Source organism: Danio aesculapii, chromosome 22, assembly GCF_903798145.1.
Source record: "Danio aesculapii chromosome 22, fDanAes4.1, whole genome shotgun sequence".
NCBI lineage: Eukaryota > Metazoa > Chordata > Actinopteri > Cypriniformes > Danionidae > Danio > Danio aesculapii.
In genome coordinates this window covers 2,969,601-2,994,031 of record NC_079456.1, presented here as the reverse complement: position 1 = coordinate 2,994,031, position 24,431 = coordinate 2,969,601, and the positions used below count along the sequence as shown (strand labels likewise).

Here is a 24,431-nt window from a genome sequence, read left to right as displayed (position 1 = left end):
CTTCTCACTGTTTTTGATCTAAAGACATCAGTAAAATGAATGAAAAAAGAGCAGCTCTCAAGTAAATTATATTATTAGCTCTGAAAAAGGCTCATACTTTGAAAACTCATTAAACATAAGGATCAGCAGCAGATCAGCTCATTTTATACTGAGTGTTTGCAGGATGAACTAATTACGCTAATGTTTTTGTGTATATAGAAACCTACATATAGTTTAAATACCTAAGTATTCATAACAAATCAGAAACTACATTGCTATTATATCTATATTGTTTGGGGACATTTTAAAATGCTTAACGTGGCTTAATATACCTAAACATCAACCAGAGAAACCCAAATTTCGGTCAAACTTTACTTGTTATTAACCCCAACTACTGTAAAAAGTAAGGATGCACAATATATCGGCAGCCATATCATTATCACAACAGTCAAGTAGCATTGCGAAATTGCTATATTAATTTGCTATGCAAAGAAAAGAAAATAATTCATTTTTGGCATGATGATTTATGTGAAATTGTGAATAAAGGTCTATATGATCACCGTACAATTTTGCTATTTTTGATTTTCAGTTCATAAGATCAGATCAAACTTTTTTGAAGCTTTTAAAATAAAATCAATTGTACATATTAAAATATAACATTTTGAAATATTTATTTTTATCGGCCTATATATATATATATATATATATATATATATATATATATATATATATATATATATATATATATATATACACACATATATACATATACATATATATATATATATACATATATATATACACATATATACATATATATACATATATATATATATATATACACATATACACATATACATATATACATACATATATATATATATATATATATATATATATATATATATATATATATACATACACACACACACATATACATATATATATATATATATATATATATATATATATATATATATATATATATATATATACATATACATATATCGCTTATCGGCCTCCATATTTAAAGAGTTATTGGTCATCGATATCAACCCAAAAATCCATATCGCTGCATCCCTACTTCCCTAGTAAAAAGAACGAGTCCCAATTCCATAGATAAAGTGGAAAACATCACATTAAGTGTTTTTCCCCACTGAAGTCTATTATAAGAAAAAATCTTAACGTACCTTAACAATGTGCGTGTCCGTGTGGTAATGTGGGCTGGTGTGGCTACAGTGCCAGGGCTGAATTTTTGTCCCAGTCCGCCCCTGAAGGTACATTAAGCCACGTTAAGTTTTCTTAATAATAGACTTCAATGGGGGAGAAAACGCTTAACTTGATGTTTTTCACTTCATATGATTGGGACTCGTCCATTTTACAGTATTTAGGGTTATTACAAGTACAGTGTTAGAATTAAGCCACGTGAAGCACTTTAAAATGTCCCATTGTGTGTGAAGAAACGGACAAATCAGAATTTTTTTTAAGATAACCAGAAACCAAAGTTTTCAGTGTTAAACGTCATATATCTGCCAAACTAGCTTCCAATTATATTCACGGATAATATGCGATATTATAACTCGTTCAAAAATGAACAATCAGAAAAAACCCAAACACATTCACTCATATCTTCCTCTCAGAGCTCCTCTCTGCCTGCTGTATTGTTTTGGTCAGCAGACACACAGATAGAGGTGAACTCAATGCAGAAACTAGTCGCAGATTGTCGCTTTAATAACTGTAAAGTGTGTTTTATTGTCGAGAAAAAGCGTCAACGACTCACCTCAACTCTGAAGACTCGGCGCTGAATGAAAGCGTCAGTGCTGACGTCATCACGGCGAGGCGGGAACAACGGATCGTCAAAAACGCTCCACAAAAATTATATTCTATGGTTACTCGCTGAATGTAGATCATTCTCATTTTACATTATTATTGATGTATTGTTTTTTGGCAAAATTTTAAATCAATAAATGTTAATTTTCAAAGAAACACCCTTACTTTGTTATCTTCAGAAAGGACTTTGATTTATAAGTGAACTGTTTAAAAGACAATTACATTACATGTAAAACGCTTTCGTGCTGTAAATCATTTAAACTTGTTTAATTTGCTGCAATTTTATTTATGTAACCCTCTTTGTCTCCTTGTTCATATTGTATCTTTGTAATCTTGCATAAAAAAATTTCAATGTCAACATTCAGACAAGTTTTGGGATGACCCTGACCCTGAACTATATTGCTCAGTGGAAACGAGGAATTAGTATTTGAGACCATATGGATCTTATATAAACACAAACAGCTGGTCACACTCCAAAGAAACTGCATCATATTCTCTTTATTCTCCATTTCCACCTGGGGATACTCTTCCTGAGGCCCTCAGACTATGCAGAGTCACTGATTCGATCCAAGACCAACGACAAGATGATCCCAAGGTTTGCATATCCTGGACCAGGCCGTATCCTGAGCAGCTACTGTGGTGGTCATGGAGGAGTGGTTGAACATGAGACTGATTCCTGTGACGCTCCAGAAACAGACGAGTCTTCGCTGAGGCCAGCTTCCAGCCTCCGCCACTAAGACTGCAGCTCTGCACAAGACGTTTGGCCAGCGGAGAAATTAAAATGGTCGTGCCCAACTGAGCCTGGTTTCTCTCAAGGTTTTTTTTCTTCACTTCCGCCTTTAGTGAAGTTTTTTCCCTCGCCGCTGTCGCCACTGGCTTGCATGGTTCAGGATCTGTAGAGCTGCGCATCGTTGGATTTGCTCTTCAGTATTTGGACTCTCAGTAGTGATTATTAAACCACACTGAACTGAGCTAAACTGAACTGAACTTAAACACTACAAACTGAACTACACTGTTCCTATTTACTGTGACCTTTTATGTGAAGCTGCTTTGACACAATCTACATTGTATAAGCGCTATACAAATAAAGGTGAAGTGAATTGAATATGACCACTTTAAATATGTTATTAACTCAATTAAGAATCTGTTCAAACTTGTTTTAAATTGAAAAGCTGTATACTATAGACAAAAAACAAGAATCTGGCCATTTGAATAATTAAAGCCTTCGTCTATCTGTTATTTATTTATTTTTTCAATTCATGATGGCATTGTTGTGAAAAAGGGGACAAAGAGCTCATATTGGAGCCAAATTGTGGACTGTCAGTGGGGGGTGGGTCTTTTGAACATCCAAAAATTCCCAAAGACAGGTGTGCCAAGCGTGTGGCATCATATTTAAAAAGACTTGACGCTGTAATTGCTGCCAAAGGTGTATCAACAAAGTATTGCGCGAAGGCTGTGAATACTGATGGACATCTGATTTTTCAGCTTTTTTATTTCTAATAAATTTGCAACAATTTCAAAACTCATTTTCAGATTGTCATTATGGGGGATTGTGTGTAGAATGTTGAGGAAATGAATTGATTTAATCCATTTTGGAATAAGTGAAGTGCTATCAATACTTTCCGCTTGCACTGTAGTTGGTATCCAGTTTTGTAAGTTTTAATAAGTCTTTTTTTTTTTTTTTTTTTTTTTTTAAGTGTTGTCACGGATTGGCCAGGCTCTTCCACCAGTATCACGCAACGAGCATCTTCACCTGAGTTCTAATCACGCACAGCTGCACCCAATCACTCTAGCACACTATATAAGCACACACCTCACCTCACTCATTGTCCGGTCTCGTTCCTACGAAGCGGACTCTGAGTGAAACACCTCCTGGTTATCGCTCCCCTTCGATCTCAGCATTTGTACTTACCATTACTGTTTCCTTCCAGTCTGTCCAGTGTTCCCGGTGTCCTGTCAGCGTTGTGTGTATCGTCAGTCTGTCTTCCCCGCAAGCCCTCTGGTGTGTGCATTCGGTCATCCTCAGTGTCTGTCATCCCACCTGCCACAAAGGATCATCAGTTCCACCGAACTCCATTCACTTCTCATAAATTATCCGTTTATGCTCAACTGCTGGAATAAACATCGTTTATACTTACTCATCTTGTTTGTCCGTCTGCTTCCATAACAAGTGTACATGTTAAAAAAACGTCTTAAATGAAAGATTAATTCTGTGTTCAGGTATCTGGAAGTACTTGTTGGCATTAAAGAGTGTCAGATATGATCAAAGCAGAGAATGCGTATTGGCATGTCTAGAATAATAGCATTCTTGGTTAAATTTCTGAGACGTTTTTATCAACCAATCAATGATTTACTGCCTGCAAACCAGTTGTGAAGATAAACAACAGAGGATTCTACAAGTTTGTTTTGTTTTTGTTTTCAAATTTGCATCTTTATTGGACTGTCGCTAGCATGGGAAGTGTTTTTATTCCCATCAAGAAGCCCTTGAATGTAAGACAGAAGACAAACTGGAATGACTATTGCCTTTATACATCACAAAATATACACTCATGTAATATCCACAAGCTAAAATAAACCAAAACAAAAAAAAAACAACTGTGATGACCCCACATAACTGCGGTTAACAACTCATCACAGCAGTAATGTTTTCAGAACACCCCTACTTGCACCCCATTTTCAAATGGCTGAAGTTCATTAGCATACAAATGTTTACCTACAAAACCTGATGTTTTCAGGACAGGGTTTCCACTTTAAACCAAATATCAAATTCCGTGATATTCACTGACTAAAAAGCTTAATTTCCATGACCTACGATAAATGAGAAACAAGGCGCTGTAAAATTGGTTATTATTATGGTTATTACATATTAAAATGCTTATTTCGACCTTGGATATTATTTTGCATGTGAGAGAATCACCATGCAAGCAATAGTGCTCAAACGCTACTTGAAAACTACCGACCGGTATCCCTGCTTCCATTCATGGCCAAGATTTTGGAGAAAGTAGTGTTCAATCAAGTCCTAGACTTTCTTACTCAAAACAACCTCATGGACAACAAGCAATCTGGCTTTAAGAAAGGCCACTCAACTGAGACTGCCCTGCTCTCGGTCGTGGAGGATCTCAGACTGGCTAAAGCAGACTCTAAATCATCTGTCCTCATCTTGCTGGATTTATCAGCTGCTTTTGACACTGTAAACCACCAGATCCTGCTATCTACGCTTGAGTCACTGGGCGTCACAGGCACTGTTATTCAATGGTTCAGTTCCTACCTCTCGGACAGGTCATTCAGGGTGTCGTGGAGGGGAGAGGTGTCCAACCTACAGCATCTATACACTGGGGTACCTCAGGGCTCTGTGCTTGGGCCACTTCTCTTCTCTATCTACACGGCATCTTTAGGACCAGTCATCCAGAAACATGGTTTTTCCTACCACTGCTATGCTGATGACACCCAGCTATACCTCTCTTTCCACCCTGATGATCCCTCGGTTCCAGCTCGCATTTCAGCCTGCCTGTCAGACATTTCACTCTGGATGAAAGATCATCATCTCCAGCTTAACCTCATGAAAACGGAAATGCTTGAAGTTTCTGCCAACCCGACTCTTCACCATAACTTTTCAATCCAGATGGATGGAGCAACCATCACTGCATCCAAAATGGTAAAAAGCCTTGGAGTTACGATTGATGACCAACTGAACTTCTCTGAGCACATTTCTAGAACTGCTCGATCTTGCAGATTCGCACTCTACAACATCAGAAAGGTCCGACCCTTCCTATCTGAACATACAGCTCAACTCATTGTTCAAGCTCTTGTCCTCTCCAAACTGGACTATTGCAACTCTCTGCTAGCCGGGCTACCAGCTAGTTCTATCAAACCTCTTCAGCTGCTTCAGAACGCAGCAGCACGAGTGGTCTTTGATGAACCCAAAAGAGCACATGTCACTCCGCTACTCACCTGTTTGCACTGGCTGCCAGTTGCTGCCCTCATCAAATTCAAAGCTCTGATGTTTGCTTACAAAGTGACCTCTAGCTGTGCTCCTTCGTATCTGCTCTCACTTCTGCAGATATATGTGCCCTCCAGAAACTTGCGTTCTGTGAATGAACATCGCCTCGTTGTTCCATCCCAAAGAGGGAAGAAATCACTTTCCCGAACTCTCACATTCAATCTGCCCAGTTGGTGGAATGAACTCCCTAACTACATCAGAACAGCAGAGTCACTTGCTGTCTTCAAGAAACGACTAAAAACGCAACTGTTTAGTCTCCACTTTCCTTCCTAATCTGCAATTGCCTCTCTGGCTATACCACTAACTGTGCCCTCCTTCTCTCTCTCTCTCTCTCTCAAAAAAAAAAAAAAAAATTTTCTACTAATGTTTTGCTTCTTAGACTTTTACACACCTGAAACTTGTCTATAGCGCTTGTTCACTGCTGCTCTTATAGTTGTGTAAATTGCTTCCTTGTCCTCATTTGTAAGTCGCTTTGGATAAAAGCGTCTGCTAAATGACTAAATGTAGTGCATAACGTACTTCAGATTTTGATAAATATCGAAGTGCTCCTGATGCTATAGCTTGATGTTACAAACATCAACAAACTACTTTTTAAAACCTAGTCTTTGAGTTGGTCATTTTGAAGTGTTACGTTTATATTATCCTAAAAGGCTTTGCTTATGCAGAGTTCAGACTGCATGAATTCAAAGTAGTTGTTTTCACATGTTTTCACACTGTATGACTATCTGAGGTAGCGTTCTGTTGCTGGTGTGTTTACACTGTAGGATGGATCAGCGACAGGGGTTTCACACGGCATGACTTTAAAATAGGAAGAATCGCCGATAACTTTGTCCAAACTATGTCTCACAACCAAACACACGCGAGAAGTGAAACAACGCAAGGTCGCGTAGTGTATCTTTCGTTATTTACTACATAATGGAAAAAGAAGGCTTCAACTGGGTAGAAAATCTACCTAATTTGTATCCCTGGCTTTGAAGGGAATTAGCAATTTCTCTTCAACAACGAGCCAGTTGTGGTATTGCTTAGATAAACATCTGACAGACGCAGGTGTTCCTGCCAAATTTACACTAGTTGTTCCTTCATTTCTTGGGTCCAAATAAACTGAAAATGAGCAATTTTAACGTCTCCCCCAACCTCCCGCTGGCCTGCAGATAGCCATACTAGTGGATGCTGCTCTCTCATTGGCTGTAGGTGATTGCCACACGGCATGATTTGAATTGCCAATGTATGTCAGATATCTCTTGGGAGTCGGCAACTCATTTGCGGTTCTCTCAGATCGCGTCCTCGATAGTTCACACTGTGTGATTGTCTCTCGAGTGAACAAGCACCAATTCGCTTGTGATTTCAGCATTTGTCTGCGATCAAAACTTTTCGGCGATTCAAAATTGGAGCTAAAAATCATGCAGTCTGAACTCAGCATTAGTTAAGAGGTACAACCTGATGAATGCAATTGACTACAGTGACTGCCAGTTGATGATGTTCAGCGTCACTTTCACTTTCACTTATATGAAGTTTCACAAACTTTTTTCCAGCGGAACATGTGATATGATTGATCATCGCTGGTCTCCCATCCATAATCATTAGTAAGCCAATCAGATGAATCCAAACCCACTATAAATAGCCTGTCTAGAATGACTTCCTTATCCTCGGTTTCCGAAGAATCCCCCATCCACCCAATCTCCCCCATTTCCCCCTTTACCAGGGGGAGCTCTCAGGAACTAACCGATCTCCCTGGGCTCAATTATCTCCGAGCTCAGGGTGGGTTCTCTCCTGTGACAGTCTTTGAGGTGGTCATTTTGAAGGCAAAGTGTTACATTTATATTATCCTGACAAGTTTTGCTTAGTTAAGAGGTAAAGTCTGATGACTGCAATGACTTCAGTGACTGCCAGTTGATGATGTTTTGCTTTCCTAACAGCATCACTTTAGAAGGTCACTGGTTCGAGTCCCGGCTGGTCAGTTGGCATTTCTGTGTGGAGTTTGCATGTTCTCCCCGTGTTCATGTGGGTTTCCTCTGGGTGCTCTGCTTTCGCACAGAGTCCAAAGACATGTGGTATAGTATAATTGAATAAGCTAAATTGGCCATAGTTATGTGTGTGAATGCAAGTGCATGGGTGTTTCCTAGTGTAAGGTTGCGGCTGAAAGGGGATTCGCTTCGTAAAACATATACTGATAAGTTGGTGGTTCATTCCGCTGTGGCGACCCCAGATTAATAAAGGAACTAAGTCGAAAAGAAAATGAATGAATGAAGAGCATCACTTTCACTTTCGCTTATGTGAGGTTTCTCAAACTTATTTCAAGAGGAACATGTGACATGATTGATCATCGCTGGTCTCCCATCCATAATAATTAGTGAGCCAATCAGATGAATCCAAACCCACTATAAATAGCCTGTCTAGATTTACTCCCTTCGTTTTCTGAAGAATCCCCTCATCCACCCAATCTCCCCCCTTTTTATTAGGGGGAGCTCTCGAGAACTACCTGCTCTCCCTGGGCTCAATTATCTCCGAGCTCAGGGTTCTCCATGCCAAAACTGCTAATATAATCAAGCAATATCTAAGTGTGAACTCTTGAAACAAGAAAAATCGACTAAACATAGTAAACTACGCATTAAAACAAGCAACAAACTAAAGATTCTGGACTTTTTCATGACTTGAGATTTCCATGTTATTTAAAGTAAATTCCTGACCTGTAGGAACCCTGTCCGAAACTTTTTCACACACACAACATGACTACATCTTCTCCTTTGTATGAACTCTAAGATGGATCCTCAGTTCTGAAGCAGTCAAAGATGCTTCGCTGCATGATCACATGTCGTTGTTTCTCTCCATTGTGAATCTTCATGTGCTTTTAATATTGGATAATTGTGTGAAACTCTTCCCACACTGAGTACATGTGAACGGTTTCTCTCCAGTGTGAATCATCTTGTGCTGTTTTAATTCTCCAGATCTAACAAAACTCTTCCCACACTCAAGGCACGCGTGCTCCTTCACACCAAAGTGGATCTTCTGATGGTATTTTAAATGTGACCGATGGTTAAAACTCTTTCCACACAAATAACATGAGTAAGGCTTCTCCTTGGTGTGAACTCTAAGATGGTCCTTCAGATCTGAAGCATTAAAAAACATTTTGCCGCACTGATCACACTTGTGTGTCTTCTCTCCAGTGTGGATCAGCATGTGACGACTAAGATGCGATGAGCGAATGAAACTCTTCCCACATAAAGTACATGAGAACGGTTTATCTCCGCTGTGAATCCTCTCATGTTGTTTTAAAACTGAATGCTGTGTAAAACTCTTCCCACACCAAAAGCATAAATACGTTTTCTCCTTTGTTCGGACCTTCAGGGCTTCACTTTCGTCCTTCTCAGTAAGGTCTGCAAATTAAGACATATAATCAATAAGCAACAGTTGAGTAAGCATAAACATCATAAAAGGATTAGCTGCCTAATTTGACAACAGATCCTACCACTGTCGTAAAGTAGAACGCCCTTAAATTGTTGACCGCAAGCATCAAGTGTTTACTGATTGTGTCTGTCAGCATATAATAGTTATTTTGTTTGTTTTTACATATTTGCATTACACCACCGGACAAAAGTCTTGTTGCCTATCCAAGTTTTAGGAACAGCAGATAATAACGTGACTTCTAGTTGATCATTTGGTATCAGAAGTGGCTTATATGAAAGGTAAAGACCTCCAGATTATGATTATTTGACCACAATAAAATATGATCATGCTGTAACATACAGTCCGGGGGTAAATCTGTTACCTCATTTGTCTATCTGGGTTCAGTATATAGGACAGTTGCGATCACCCGGGCCAGGGAGTCTGCTCTAAGAAGCCCTGGGTGACAACTTCATTATAACAGGACATTTCGCAGACCGTCCTAGCTCTCTCTCTGTAAAAAAGGAGGGAAAATCCATTTTTTGCCTCAACTTTCTGCCCGCACAGACATTCCTCAATATTAAACAAAGACATTTAGAACCCAAAATTCTTTTAACTGCACATAACCTTTGTAATTTGTATACTCCCTCATATAACCTGTACGCCTTGTACTTTTAACCCTTTTAAAGCACCATTAATGTAAGAACGTGTGAATCATGTTGATGTATTTCTTAAAACTGTCGTGTTTAGTACCGTTATGTTTCTCCTGCCATTTTACAACACATGATGCATAGCGCATGATATACTGTGTGCATTCTTTAATGCTCTAAATTAAAGACCATCTGTAGGTTGCGGGAGGACCCTCATTATGCATATGAGCGGTCCAGAGACAAAGGAAAGTTTCACGCTCAAACTTTGCCCTGAAATTATTGGTCAGTCAGTAGAAAATGGGTGTAACGTGGCCCATAGTGCTCCCCGAAATAGATGCAGAAAGGTCTCGGAAGAAGGTCTCCACAGGGGTGCCCCTGAGGGGGCGGACTGCATTTCTGTACCCCCGTGAGTCCACGTTTTCTTATTTTCCGCCAAAGTAAACGCAGTTTAAAGTTTGCGTCTCGCATATCCTCCGATCTGCATCGCAAACTCCATGCATCACGAAAGGACATCTTAAAGGACTCCATCGCTCCAAGCATCAGAGAAACTCGTTCAAAAAGAGACAGAAAGAGAGACAGACTAAATCCAGGTATTTAGTTAAGCGTTAAAGCTGTGCGCCCCCTTTATCAAAAGGGTGTTTTTATAATCTTGGTGGTTCTTAATATATGTGCTGGAACTGAGGTAGATTTGCTATTCTTTCATCTAAACTCTTATTTCCTCGCTTGCTTTCTTTCTATGTCTTTGTTGTTATGTTTTGTACGTTTGTTATATGTTAGACTAGTCAATAAACCATGCTATTAACCACGTTGGATTGTCTTCGTTTTGCCTCACAGAAATGGTCAATTTAACGATTAATTTTGGCTACAAGCTGATTTAGGTTTATCAAAACTTGTAAATGATTAATCTACTTCACAAGTAGTAGTTATAACTCCCTTTCTAAATAAGTGAATAATTACAGAGTCCGCTCAGACGAGCAGATGATGTCATTATTATATTTATTTAGTCAAATTAACAATAAGTTAATTCAGAATATTAATAATTAATAATAACTTGTTATTACTGATCATTAATATTCATAAAATGAGCTAATTTCGCTACAATGCCTTGATTTTGAATGATTTAATTAGGACAGTAAGGTCTGACTCTGCTTAGACAAAAGTCTGGTCACTGAACCTTCAATAATGTCCTGTATAGAATATGTGGTCATGCTGCAGTGGAAACAGAATGAATATTGTGTCTGACTCCATCATGAGCTTGGAGGACTGCATCCATACATCTCTGACTGACTCAAATCACTGATTAATAAAGTCATCTGGAATGGCAAAGAAAGCCTTCTTGCAGGACTCCCAGAGTTCATCAAGAGTCTTTGTGTTCATCTTCAACGCCTCCTCCTAAATCTTACCCCAGACATGCTCAATAATGTTCATATCTGGTGACTGGGCTGGCCAATCCTGGAGCCCCTTGACCTTCTTTGCTTCAGGATCTTTGATGTTGAAGCTGAAGTATGAGATGGAGCGCTATCTTGCTGGAGAATTTGCCCTCTCCAGTGGTTTGTAATGTAATGGGCAGCACAAATGTCTTGATACCTCAGGCTGTTGATGATGTTCATCCACTCTGCAGATTTCTTGCATGCCCCCATACTGGATGTAACCGCAAACCATGAGCTCTACTTAAAAAACTTGACTGATTTCTGTGAGAATCTTGGCTCCATGCTGGTTCCAGTAGGTCTCCTGCAGTATTTGTGATGATTGGGATGCAGCTCAACAGGTGATTCATCAGAAAAATCAACCTTCTGCCACTTTTCCAATTGATCAACTAGAAGTCAAGTTATTGTTTGTTGCTTTTTCAACAGGGATCGACGACAAGACAGGTAGTGTACAGGTAGTGTTTTATGTTTATCATTAATATCAGATGAACGCCTCAGCTTAGTTTGCAGTGATCATTATGCGAGGATCATCGCAATGCATTATGTATGCAGCTTATTATTAAGTATGTTGTTTGATTCGTAACATTAGATTATGCATTTTATAAATTAATTGTTTACAAGGACTAATATTATTAACTGTAAATCTCAGAATTAAAAAATGTTGGTTTGTTAGCTTAGCACACCAAATCATGCTAAATCTGTTTTGTCTTTACGATGAGCTTTCAATATATTGTATTTACTAACATTAACTAAGCATGAAAAATACTTGTACAGCATTTATTAATAGTTCAACAATAGTTCAGTTTAGCAGTTGCCAAGGCATTATTAACATCCAAATGCCTCTGGTTTCCCCCCAATTGGGTATGCTAAAATTGACCGTAGTGTATGAGTGTGTATGTGAATGAATGTGGATGTTTCCCAGTGATGGGTTGCAGCTGGTAGGGCATCCGCTGCGTAAAACATATGCTGGATAAGTTGGCGGTTCATTCCACAGTGGCGACCCCAGATTAATAAAGGAACTAAGCCGAAAAGAAAATAAATGAATGAACATCCAAATGCATGCTTCTTAACATTAGTTAATGCACTAATTGGTTAACAGCTAACAATGCACATCTGTATTTTGATTAACTAAAGCTAACTAACATGAACAAATACTATTATAAATGTATTGTTCATTGATAGTTAATGTGTTAAATATCTAATACAACCTTATTGTAAAGTACTGCAGTGTTTTCTGATCAAGTTTAACAGTGAATCTATCATCTCGTCATAGTTTCAAGGCGCTAAACTGTTCTGTTATGCTGTGTAATAATACTCTAAATAAAAGGTATTTTACACCAGCAGAGTTTCTTGACTATTACGCCTAAATTAGATACGCTACACTATTACCACCTACTAATATTGACCTAGAAAATAGAAACTTTTAATTTTTGATACTGTCTTGATACACAATGTAACTACAGAGGCATCAAGCTTTTAATAAGTCCATTATCAATAATCTTTTTACATTGTTAAAAAAAAAAATGCTAATAGTCAAATCTGATTTAATTAATTGTGTTAAGCTAAGCTAATAGTGACCAAGCCAACAAGAAATCGGATGAATGGATTGAAAAATGGTCAACTGTTTAACTCTAGAAAACTTGTAAAATGAGCTTTTTTCAACAATAAAAAGTTGAAGTGCTCCTTTAAGAGCCAAGATGTATCGTTATCAGGAAACCCATCCATGAACTGAACCACTCAGTGAAAACGAGGCATCTTATTTGAATAAGGGATCCAATATAACACACAGATAGCTTGTCACACCAATAAAACCGCATCATACGACCACTTTAAATATGTTATCACCTGCACAATGATCCTAAATTATACTACATAGAAGGGCTGGATCTTTAGATGATCTACTTACTGTGGATGTTTACTTTGTGTCTTCGTAGAGAGGATGATTTTGTGAAACTCTTCCCACAAACAGTGCAGTGACACAGGTTCTCTCCAATGTGAAGACTCTCGTGTATTTTTAGGTATCTGGGATCAACGAATCTCTTCTCGCAGTGTGAACACTTGTAAGGTTTCTCTCCAGTGTGGATCCTCATGTGAAGCTTGAGATGGTATTTGCGCTCAAAACTCTTTCCACACTTACTGCAGACGAAACGTTCTGTGGCTGACCTTTTCATTAAGATATTATGTTCTGATTGAGTTTTGTTTTTTCTTTCGACATGACGTTTCTCCCCATCTTCACTCTCCTCCTTCACTATCACGTCTGAAAAGTAATAAAATAAATCACATTTTAAGAGGTTAGTTTTTAACAATTTGCTAACAGCATCCCTCTCCCTCCCGTCATTGTTGTTACCCAAATTTCCACCTCTCCAAATGTCATTGTGATGCACGGTCACAATTAATAAACATAAAGCTATTTCGTCTATACTACTAGGCTCTTATACTACATGGACTGGGTCAAATGGAAGTGCATAACTAAAAACAGACTAAAATACAAATTTTCATTGACTAAAACTAGGCTAGATGTCATCGGTGCTCGTCAACTAAAACTAGTATAGAAAGTACATTTGGACTAATATAGGAGTAAAATTCTAAGGCTTTAAGTTGACTACAGTTAATAAAAACTTAAATCACAGCTTCACTGACAGCTAGTCTGAAATAAACACGTGCAAAAATAATGATACGTCAAACTGAGGATACCTCAATAAATGGAGTAGTCTTAAATCTTTTTAACCTAAGTGGTGGACAGGTTTATTTTAGCTACTGCAGGAATGAGAAAACTAACATAAAACACAAGAGTAAGCGATTTCGCTCCAGAGTTGTGTTGTGCATAAAATATAAGCTAAATTATAATTAAACTCGACAAAAGAGACTGGCGGAGATGTATTGTGTTGTATTTTGAAGCTATAATAGTAATGTAAACACAGCCAGGAATTTTAATCTCTGCATAAAAAGATGCGGTTTAATAAAGTGCATTTCGGTCCTTACACTGCAGAGAAATCCCAGTAAGAGCTGAGAGATATGACACGATGCATAAACATGCATTTAAGACATACTCAGCAGTGTCCGTTGCATCAAACAAACATATCCAGCAAGATTTCACATTAAAACACCACAAATGAACTTAAGACAACATTAAACATCTTATGTCTCTTTGGGGTGGTGCTGAATCCATTTTTAATCCGTATATCCAGCATTTTGCATTCAGAAAAGCTGTAAACCAACAGCCAAATCTTACCATAAAGATCTCCTTATCAATACCCCAACTACTAGATATTGAATATCTGCTGAAAGGGCTTTTTTATTTGTTGCTTGATCCCATTTAAAAAAAAACAAGGGTGAGAGAGCTTTTTCAGTCACTGCCCCTCTATTGACACTAGAGTGCCGCTTGCACATTCCTTTACTATTTTTAAATCAAAGCTGAAAATATATTCTTTCTTTTTAGCATTTTAATTTGTTGGAATATTTATTTAATTCAACGCGTGTTCAATGAAAAAAAGGTCAGGAGAGAGTTTTCTTCAATGTCGATGCAATATTAGTCATTTATTGGATATAAATTAATAATTTCGATTGACAGAAATCTGGTATCCTTAATGCAGGAATTACATTCAGGAGGCGCGCAATAATTTTAATTTCCTGACAGCTTTTATAGGCAGCTGATATTAACAAGTGGAGTTAAGTGGAATTCGTCACTTGTCAATCATTCTCCAGTCCTCCATTTGCCGCACCCATACATACATCCTCTTTTCTACAAATTCTCTGCACAACGTTAAGCATAAGACTTCTGTGTTCAGTTTCAGCTGCGGAGTTTAGCTGCAGAGCTCAAGTTAATTTTAGACAATCAGGCCTTTGCATTTCTATCAGCTTCATCTACTTCTGCATAAATGCTTCATTAGTATGCAAAACAGATCACACTCAAGAGAAGAAGTTTGGGTAATATCACCATAAGCAATACAAATACTTTAATGAAATTTAATGAAAAGAAAAACAGACAAAAATAATAAAAAATTTGTTCCTTTCTCCAACAAATTGTATTCTCTTTGGTATTTAATTGGTTGTCTTGTCTTGTCCTAATTAATTTCTACTCTGATAAGCACTTTGTGTAGCTTTGATATGGTTGAAGTTCTATATAAATAAATTTATTTACTATATTTCAGCACTTTGGAATTGGACTGTGTCTCTTAAGGTTCACGTATAACAGTTTCTCGCATGATTTTCCTTTGTGTTTGGAAACGCATGTGGCATGGCAAGGAACATTCTTACCCTTTGACATACAGAACTCTCTTAAGAACCAATGTACATTGTTATTGGGAAACCTGACTCTGAACTGTACTCCTCAGTGAAATCGGGCATCTAATGGCCCATTTCAAAGCGTATGTTTGCAAAGGGTAGCCAAAACATGGTATGATACGGTTCACTTTTTGGTACCTTTAGGCCCGTTTCCACTGAGTGGTACGGTTCGGTTTGGTACGCTTTTATGGCCGTTTCCACTGTCAAAAAGCGTACCGAACCGTACCGTACCACTTTTTCGGCACCCTTTCGAAAGGGTACCAAACACGAGAAAGGGTACCAAAAGGCGGAGCCACACGCGCAGCTGAACGCTATTGGTTTACAGAGAGGCGTCATTCGCTTACGCAACAAGCCAGAATGAAAACAAAAAGCCCGCCATGTTTGAAATACACAGCCGACGAGCCGAGACATTACAGCGGAATGATTTATACATATAATAACGAGCCATGGTCGATCCGGGCTCAAACAAACCTTGTTGTTGTCTTGATAAACAGCCACAAATCCATGGAGTAGAGCAGATTTACCCTGTGCCCTGTAGTTTTTTACGAGCCAGTCTGAAGCGCGAGCGGTTTCGCTTTCTTGCTAGCGCTTGCGCGCGTCTAACATTATATCTGAAATAACAAACTTCTTGAGCTGATGATAATAACCTGCGCTTGATTATTGACATGCTTTTGAAACCCGATCCTGTCAGACGCTGACAAACGCGAGAGTGAAGCGCGAAGAAACAAAGGAGAAGCCGGAAAAAAAGAGCACGTTATTTTTCAGCAAACATGAACAAAATGCCATGATTAACTAACTTATTATCTTCACCTTTTGGACTAATATGAACCGGGAATGACAGAATTACTCTCTAACAGAGTTTACATGTGCTGCTGAAGATTACAGACACAGATGAGAGGTTTACACTGACTGTAGGCTATATTTTGTGTTGTTTTGAACCCAAATACTGATGAAAATGTCTGCTGTGTGTTCTTCTGTAGTTGGGAACATATCGGAGACTGTAAGGGGCTGTATGTGTTTATATATGTTCATTTATTTATTTATTTTATATATTTACAGACGTTACAGTAGGCTGTTTCGCACTGTCATTGATCTGCAGTTATAATCAACTCATGTTCATTGAAAAGTTAGTAATAAACATTTCTACACAAGTATTTATGTGTATGAAGCATCTGTGTTATGAGAAGTGCTTCTCATATGATATAAGTGACCCGTACAGCTTAATTGTAGACATTTCCTTGAGCGAGAATGACGTCGACTGAAACTTTCTGTCATACACCACGCCCACCAAAAGGGTACCCTTGTTAGTGGAAACGCAAGCCTGATAAAGGTGACCCGTACCAAACCGAACCGTACCATACCGTACCAGTCAGTGGAAACGAGCCATTTGACAGTGGAAATGGCTATAAAAGCATACCGAAGTGTACCGTACCACTTATGGGAAACAGGCCATTATATAAACACAAGCCTCTTGTCACAATCCAAAGAAAAATGAAAACATGAAACCGCCTCATACAACCCCTTTAAATGCATTATCAACTCCACAATTATCCTAAATAATATGAGCTGGAAAGGCTGAATCTTAATATGATCTACTTACTGTGAATGGTTTTTGTGTGTGTTCGTAGCGAAGATATCTGTGTGAAACTCTTCCCACAATCAGTGCAGTGATACGGTTTCTCTCCAGTGTGAATCCTCTGATGTAATTTCAGGTGTTGTGCACGATTGAATCTCTTGTCGCAGCGTGAACACTTGTACGGTTTCTCTCCAGTGTGGCTCCTCGAGTGAATATTGAGACAGTGCTTGCGCCTAAAACTCTTTCCACACTGAGTGCAGGTGAAAGCTTTTACAGCTGTGTCTTCAGTCTCTGATTGAGTTTCTTCTTCACTTTTGACATGTTTCTCCTCATCTTCACTCAGTTCTTCACATTCCTCCTTCACCATCACGTCTGAAAATTCAGCAAATAAAAAACATTTTCAGAGGCTAGTTTTTTAAGAGATTAGCAGTCTGCAGGGCTGAAATGTGCTAGTTTTTCTTACTAAAAATAGATGTGTGCGAACTGCAAAACGTGCATGAAAAAAAACTACTGCAGTTTCTATCCACACGTCATTCACGGTTGAGTAATTTATAGCGTAGGAGATGAGAGTCAACGAGTTTGCACATTGGAAAGAAAGCACAACGACACACTGCACAGTTCTATCATGTCTGCTAAAAGTCACACTCATTTATTAGTTGTTATATATTGTTTTGTTTATATATATATATATATATACACAGTTGAAAGCAGAAGCAGAAGCAAAAGAAGTCAGATGTTAATGGGACTAAACGTTTTCTCTTTTAGGTAAGTTAGGATTATCACATTTAGTTTCTCTTTTGCTTAATAGCAGAATAATGAGAGAGATATTTATTGAGAAATTGTTATAACTTTTCTTGAATTATTACGCCTCTGAAAAAGCTCAGATGATGGTGTCAAGGTTTTGGAAGTTTCTGATTGGCTAATGGACAACATTTGAGTTAATTAGAGGCACAACTGTAGAATAGTATTTAAGGAAAACCTCAAACACACCGCTTCCTTGTGTGACAACATGGGAAAATCAACAAGCCAGAATCAACACAAAAGCCAGATTACAATATCCTAAATTACACTGGGAAAAGACTCATTTTTGGAGACATGTCCTGTGGTCTGATGGAGCTAAGATTGAACTGTTTGGCCATAATGACCAGTGTTACATTTGGAGGACAAAGGGGAAAGCTTCCAAGCTTAGGAACACCATCCCAACTGTTAAGTATGGGGGCGGCAGCATTATGTTGGGGGGCTGTTTTGCTGCAGGAGGGACTGGTCCACTTCACAGCATAGATGGCATCATGAGGAAAGAACATTATGTAGAAATACTGAAGCAACATCTCAAGACATCAGCCAGGAAATCAGGCCACAAATGGGTCTTCCAAACAGACCATGACCCTAAGCATACTGCCAAATTAGTTAAAATGTGCTTTAAAGGACAACAGAGTGAATGGAGAGTGGCCATCACAAAGCCCTGAACTCAACCCTATAGAAAATTTGTGGGCAGAGTTGAAAAAGCTTGTGTGAGCAAGACAGCCTACAAATCTGACTCAGTTACACCAATTCTGTCAGGAGGAATGGGCCAAAATTCCTGCAAACTATTGTGAGAAGCTTGTGGAAGGATGCCCAAAACATTTGACCAAAGTTATACAGTTTAAAAGCAAAGCTAAAAAAAATAACAAGGAAATGTGTGTACACTTTTGACTGTCTAGAAATTAATTAAAAATTATTATTCTGGCATTTAACAAATGTAAATCATTTAGGTAATCTTAACTGACCTAAAATAGTAAAGGTTTAGTATGAGTTATGTTCCTTTTTTAGAGTGTATGTAAACTTCTGGTTTCAACTGTATATACACACAGTGGTACCTCGCTATAACGCGGTTCACACTTTTCGCAGTCTTTCATGCAACTTCATGCTTTTTTTCTACAGCTCATCGTGTATTATGTCCTAACTGGCTGTAAACCATTGTCAATCAATCTCCTCCGTGTCGTGTCTCCTGTGCAGTACAGATGTGTTCAGCTTGCCAAATTTACTTAAATCTTCGATCGCCAGCAGTGTGACTCTGAAGTGCTGTACTGCATGTTTGCAACTTTTCGCCCCTGCTAACTATCGCACAAAAAGTTGAACTTCTGGACATGCTAAAGAAAGGTAGAAGTTATGCGGATGTTGTGCGCCATTACGGAATAAGTAAATAAAGATCAAATGACAAGGTTTGTTTGAGCTCGGGTCGACCATGGCTCGTTATTATATGTATATATTATTACGGTGTAATGTCTCAGCTGTGTATTTAAAAATGGCAGTTCCTTTGTTTTCATTCTCCTGGCTTGTGTACGCTTCTCTGTAACCAATAGTGTTCAGCTGCGAGTCTAGCTCCGCCTTTTGGTACCCATTTGTTATGCTAGGTACCCAAAAGTGGTACGGTACGGTTTGCTTTTTGGTACCTGTTGACAGTGGAAACGGACATAAAAGCGTACCATACCGCACCACTCAGTGGAAACGGGCCACAATAATATTCAGGAAACGAAATCGTGCAATCACGTGATGTAGATTGAAAATTTAGAATGCAATGCATTGATATCGAATTGAAGATAATAATCATAATAAACAATCAAATATGAATAATAATCATAATCAAACTATGAGACCATTGTAGTATTCATATTAATAACATTTAGAAAATATTTTTATTTTACAGCTTTATTGTTGTCACATCTATGCAGTCATTGCAAGTGTGTTGGTGTGTATGTAATACAAACTTACATGTTGAAAAAACAACTACACTGTTGTTCAGCTTCATAATTGAAGAGTAATGAATAAACACAAACCTATTAGTTCTTCAGTCTCTTCCTGTTTAATTCTGCAGGGTTCTGGATCACTCATCTTCTCACTGTCCTTCAATAAACTCTGTCTTTGTCTTCACTGATGGTGGCAGAGCTTCAGGAGAAGAAACAGAGAAATCTGAGTATTTATACTGATTGATGGAATAAATCCCTTTGATAGTTACATGAGTTGGGGTAAAGTTGGCTTTATATTCATACATTCAGACATTCTCCTTTAAAATCTAATTTCAGAAAAGTATTATTGCAAATTCTAAATGGGGAAATCATATCAGCAGCCAATGACTATCAAAGTACAACACTGTTTGATAAATTAAATGGTTTATGTTGTTTTGGAGACACGCTTAAATGCGATTTAAGCCCCAATATTCAATGTAGCATGGTAAACAATATAGGCACGTTAAATAAGAGAATGTGAGAATATTAAACCAACCATTTATACAATACACTTATATGATTTGCTGAAGTCTGTACAAACCAATACATTTTTGAAATTATTTTTTAAAATTATTTTTCAGGGTTTTCACCTTTATAGTATAGGACAGTAGAGTTTATTGATGGGAAAGCATGGGGAGCAGAGAGAGGGGAAGGATCAGCACAGGACCACGAGGCAGGAATCGAACTCGGGTCGCCGCGAGCACCGCAGTGCATGTGTCGACGCACCAACCCACTACACCACTGGCGCCGACCAAACCAATAAATTTAATTTAATGTGGCAATTTGTAGATCTGAAGTCATCTTTATAATGAATAAAGTAAATTTCGGATAATATATATATATATATATATATATATATATATATATATATATATATATATATATATATATATATATATATAATTACATTGATGAATATTATAAACATAGAATAAGGAATTTAGGATCAGGAGATCAGCTCACTTTATAATTAGTGTTTGCAGGTTTAACCTCTCTAGTTTACCATCATTTTTTGCATAACTATATATATATATATATATATATATATATATATATATATATATATATATATATATATATATATATATATAGTTTAAATTCCCACTGCAAATACAGAGATTAAATTTCTCATTAGACCTACTATCACATTTTGCGATTATTATTATCCCAAGAGAAAACAACCGAACACTAATAGAAAAACTCAAACATTCACTCATATTGTCCTCTCAGAGCTCCTCTCTGCCTGCTGTATTGTTTTGGTCAGCAGACACACAGATAGAGGTGAACTCAATGCAGAAACTAGTCGCAGATTGTCGCTTTAATAAACTATAAAGTGTGTTTTATTGTTGTTTAAACACGAGAAAAAGCGTCAACGACTCACCTCAGCTCTGAAGACTCGACGCTGAATGAACGCGTCAGTGCCGACGTCATCATGGCGAGGCGGGAACAACGGAGTATCGTCAAAATCAAGACAAATACTGCTGCCAAGCCAAAACATTTGCTAATAAATTTAAAAATCCCCTTCCCAACTCCCTGTCCTTTATAGATCCACATTCCTCACAGCATCCTAACATTGGGAAAAAGTAAGTATTGTTATTTTCATTGTCATATTATATATTAATACATATTTTTGTAATTTATAAAATTGGGAAAGAATAATAATTTACTCATTCATTAATTTTCTTTTCAGCTTAGTCCCTTTATTAATCTGGGGTAGCCACAGCAGAATGAACCGCCAACTTATCCAGCATATCTTTAAAGCACGCAAACCCACGCGAGCAAGGGGAGAACATGCAAACTCCATACAGAAACGCTAATTGACCCCGCAGGGGCTCAAACCAGCAACCTCCTTGCTGTGAGGTGATTGTGCTACCCACCGTGCCAAGTAATCATTCACTCATAAATTACTGTGGCATAGATTTTATCCAGCGGATAACCCAGCACTGCAAACAATTCATACTCATGTCTGTTATCAAAATGTATGACACGGGAAAAAGCATTGATTGTCTTTATAGACATGAGCTGCATCCGAAACTACTCAGTAGGTACTGCATTTGAATTTAAACGAACTACTCGGTCGTTAGAAAAGTACATTCTTTACAGTATGAATGTGAAAAGTATGAATGGAATTCGGACGTACTACATCCGCCATTTTATCATGGTCACGTGACCTACCTGCGTCAGTTGCGTCACTTCACTCCCATTCATGAATACTCTTGAGGGGCAACATGGATGTGCACTTCAGAATCTCGCCGGAAGTAGTAAGTCATCCGGGTACCTCTCGCATACTGATTTTCGAATTCTATGAATTCAGACATACTACTCGGCTCGCATACTGATTTTAGCGTACTGTATAGTATGGAAGTATGCGGTTTCGGACGCAGCCATAATGTATAACATTGGTTCTCAAACTCCACCCTGTCCTGCAGATTTTAGCTCCAACTTCCCTCAACACTCCTGCAAGAATGTTTCTAGATCTAGAAATCCTAGTAAAGCTACGGTCACACTGGGCTTTGTGTGTGCGAAATTCTGTCGTACGGCACTGCGAAAAGGGGCGGGATTAAACAAGATGATTAGACATTAAAAAAGCGAGTGATTGCTCCATGTTTTAAATTTCTGTCCAGAGAGGTCGTGTTTTAATCCTCGATTGGTCTCACGCAGTCAAGTGATGCGATTTCACAGGTCAGAGTTCACCAAGCTTGAACTTTGCACTGCAGCGAACTGCGAAACTTAACGCATGATCCTGCGTTTCCGGTCTGACGCATTCGCGTGCGTATGAATGGAAGTCTATGGGAAGAAGAGCCCAGTGTGGCCGCAGCTTAAGAGCTTGATTAGTTAGCCCAGGTGTGTCTGATTGGGGTTGAAGCCAAAATCTGCACGACACCGGACCTCCAGGACCGAGGTTGAGAACCCCTGGTGTATAATAATGGCCTTACAGTATCAGCATTGCAAAGGCTTGCTGTTGAAGAACTATCAGTGGTTCTCACCAGGGCTGGACTGGGACAAAAAAAAATCGTCACTGGCAATTTGAGCCAGAGCGGCCCACTACATTCAATCAAAATGTTCCCCACCTGTGCACACTCTTGAATATGTTTACAACTCCTATTCTATAAATGCCCAAAAGCCATATATAGCTAATAATGAGAGTTGACAAATTAAAAACTTTAAAAATGTAATTTATTATTATAATAAAATTATAATCCACACTGGAAGTCCATCTTGTGTGCGCCTGTGTGTTTTGAGGGAGCCTATATTAAATAATGAACTTAACAAAAACAGCTTGCTCGCTGCTTCTGCTCTCCACACGTGCATGTGCGGTGTGAAACAGGCGTGACTCGACTATTTTGACAAATACACACTGACGTTGCATGTTGACACATAGCCCAAAATGAGAGTTTGTGATTGGGTCAGCCCAATGTCAATAAAGAAAAGAACCAATGGGCTGCAGATTAAGTCACATGGGCCGGTCTGTCCGAAAAAGGAACATCTAACTTTCAGAGTGCCACAGATCACAGCATCGTCAATTAATTAGGCACAAAAAAACGACAGTCTGCTAAGTGTTTAATGGACTGACCAGATCATTAAAAGATGATTAGCCCGGCCCAAAGAGTACGTCAGCCCAGTGGGAAACTGCCCAGTCTGCCCCTGGTTCTCACAATAATATTATTATAATTATTATATTATACTAAATATATAATATTATAGTGAATGTTATAAAACATAGCACATTATAGTGACCCCAAAATCACCCCAAACAAATGTGTGTAAACTTAAGCTCCTATACTGTTTTATACAACTAAAACAGCCTGGGGTCAAATCGACCCCTAGGATCACCATGGTTACAAAAAGAGTACAGGACATTAAAAAATAATGCCATGTTAATTTTATATTTAGTGTTGTCAACATTAACAAAAAAAAGTAATTAAATTTAAAGCAAATGATGTCGAGCATGTATTTACTGATGTTAAACAGTCAGTGGGGTCAAAATGACCCCAGTGCACCTATGGTGAAAAATCTACATTTCAAGCTGTTTGGACAGAAATGTGTGTAAGTATAGTGTATAGAGCGTCATATTGGGGTGATATAAACACACCCAGTGCTTTTTTTTTTTCAAATTTAACAACATAAAACGGTGGACCAATTGGAGCGGTTTTCAGATCGACCGCAATTTTACGTAGGAGTGCGGTCCCCCCGCCCACCAATATTGACTGACAGCTGCGCGCATTAACATGTCTGGTACTCATGTGTATAATCATATCATCAAGAGAGGACGAGCGCAAAGCAGCCGGGAACAAAAGGTGTGAGTTTTACAAGTTTAAAATGTCTTAAAACAGTGCATGTGTGTAATGAAGTACAGCGATTCACTTCAGATGAATATAAATTATCAATTATAAATAAAGACGCTTCAATCGCGGTTTGTGGACGTTAAATCAGGTTTATTTTTGTACATTAATATAACAGATATCCATACAGCAGTGGAGATTACCAGTATCATGTCACATATGCGTGCAAAATGAGGCAAAGCTTAACGCGCTGTCT

General features: G+C 38.3%; 1 protein-coding gene across 1 annotated transcript in view; it reads right to left on the bottom strand.

The window, feature by feature from the left end:
- Window positions 1-13,165: 13,165 nt before the first annotated feature.
- Window positions 13,166-24,431, bottom strand: part of LOC130215688 (zinc finger protein 180-like) — a 13,482-nt gene continuing 2,216 nt past the window's right edge. Inside the window, exons 3-4 of the mRNA XM_056447523.1 lie at window positions 17,152-17,499; window positions 13,166-13,524 (exon numbers count right to left, since the gene is read on the bottom strand). Of these exons, the coding sequence (XP_056303498.1) occupies window positions 13,166-13,524; window positions 17,152-17,499 (707 nt within the window). The remainder of the gene's footprint in view (window positions 13,525-17,151; window positions 17,500-24,431) is intronic.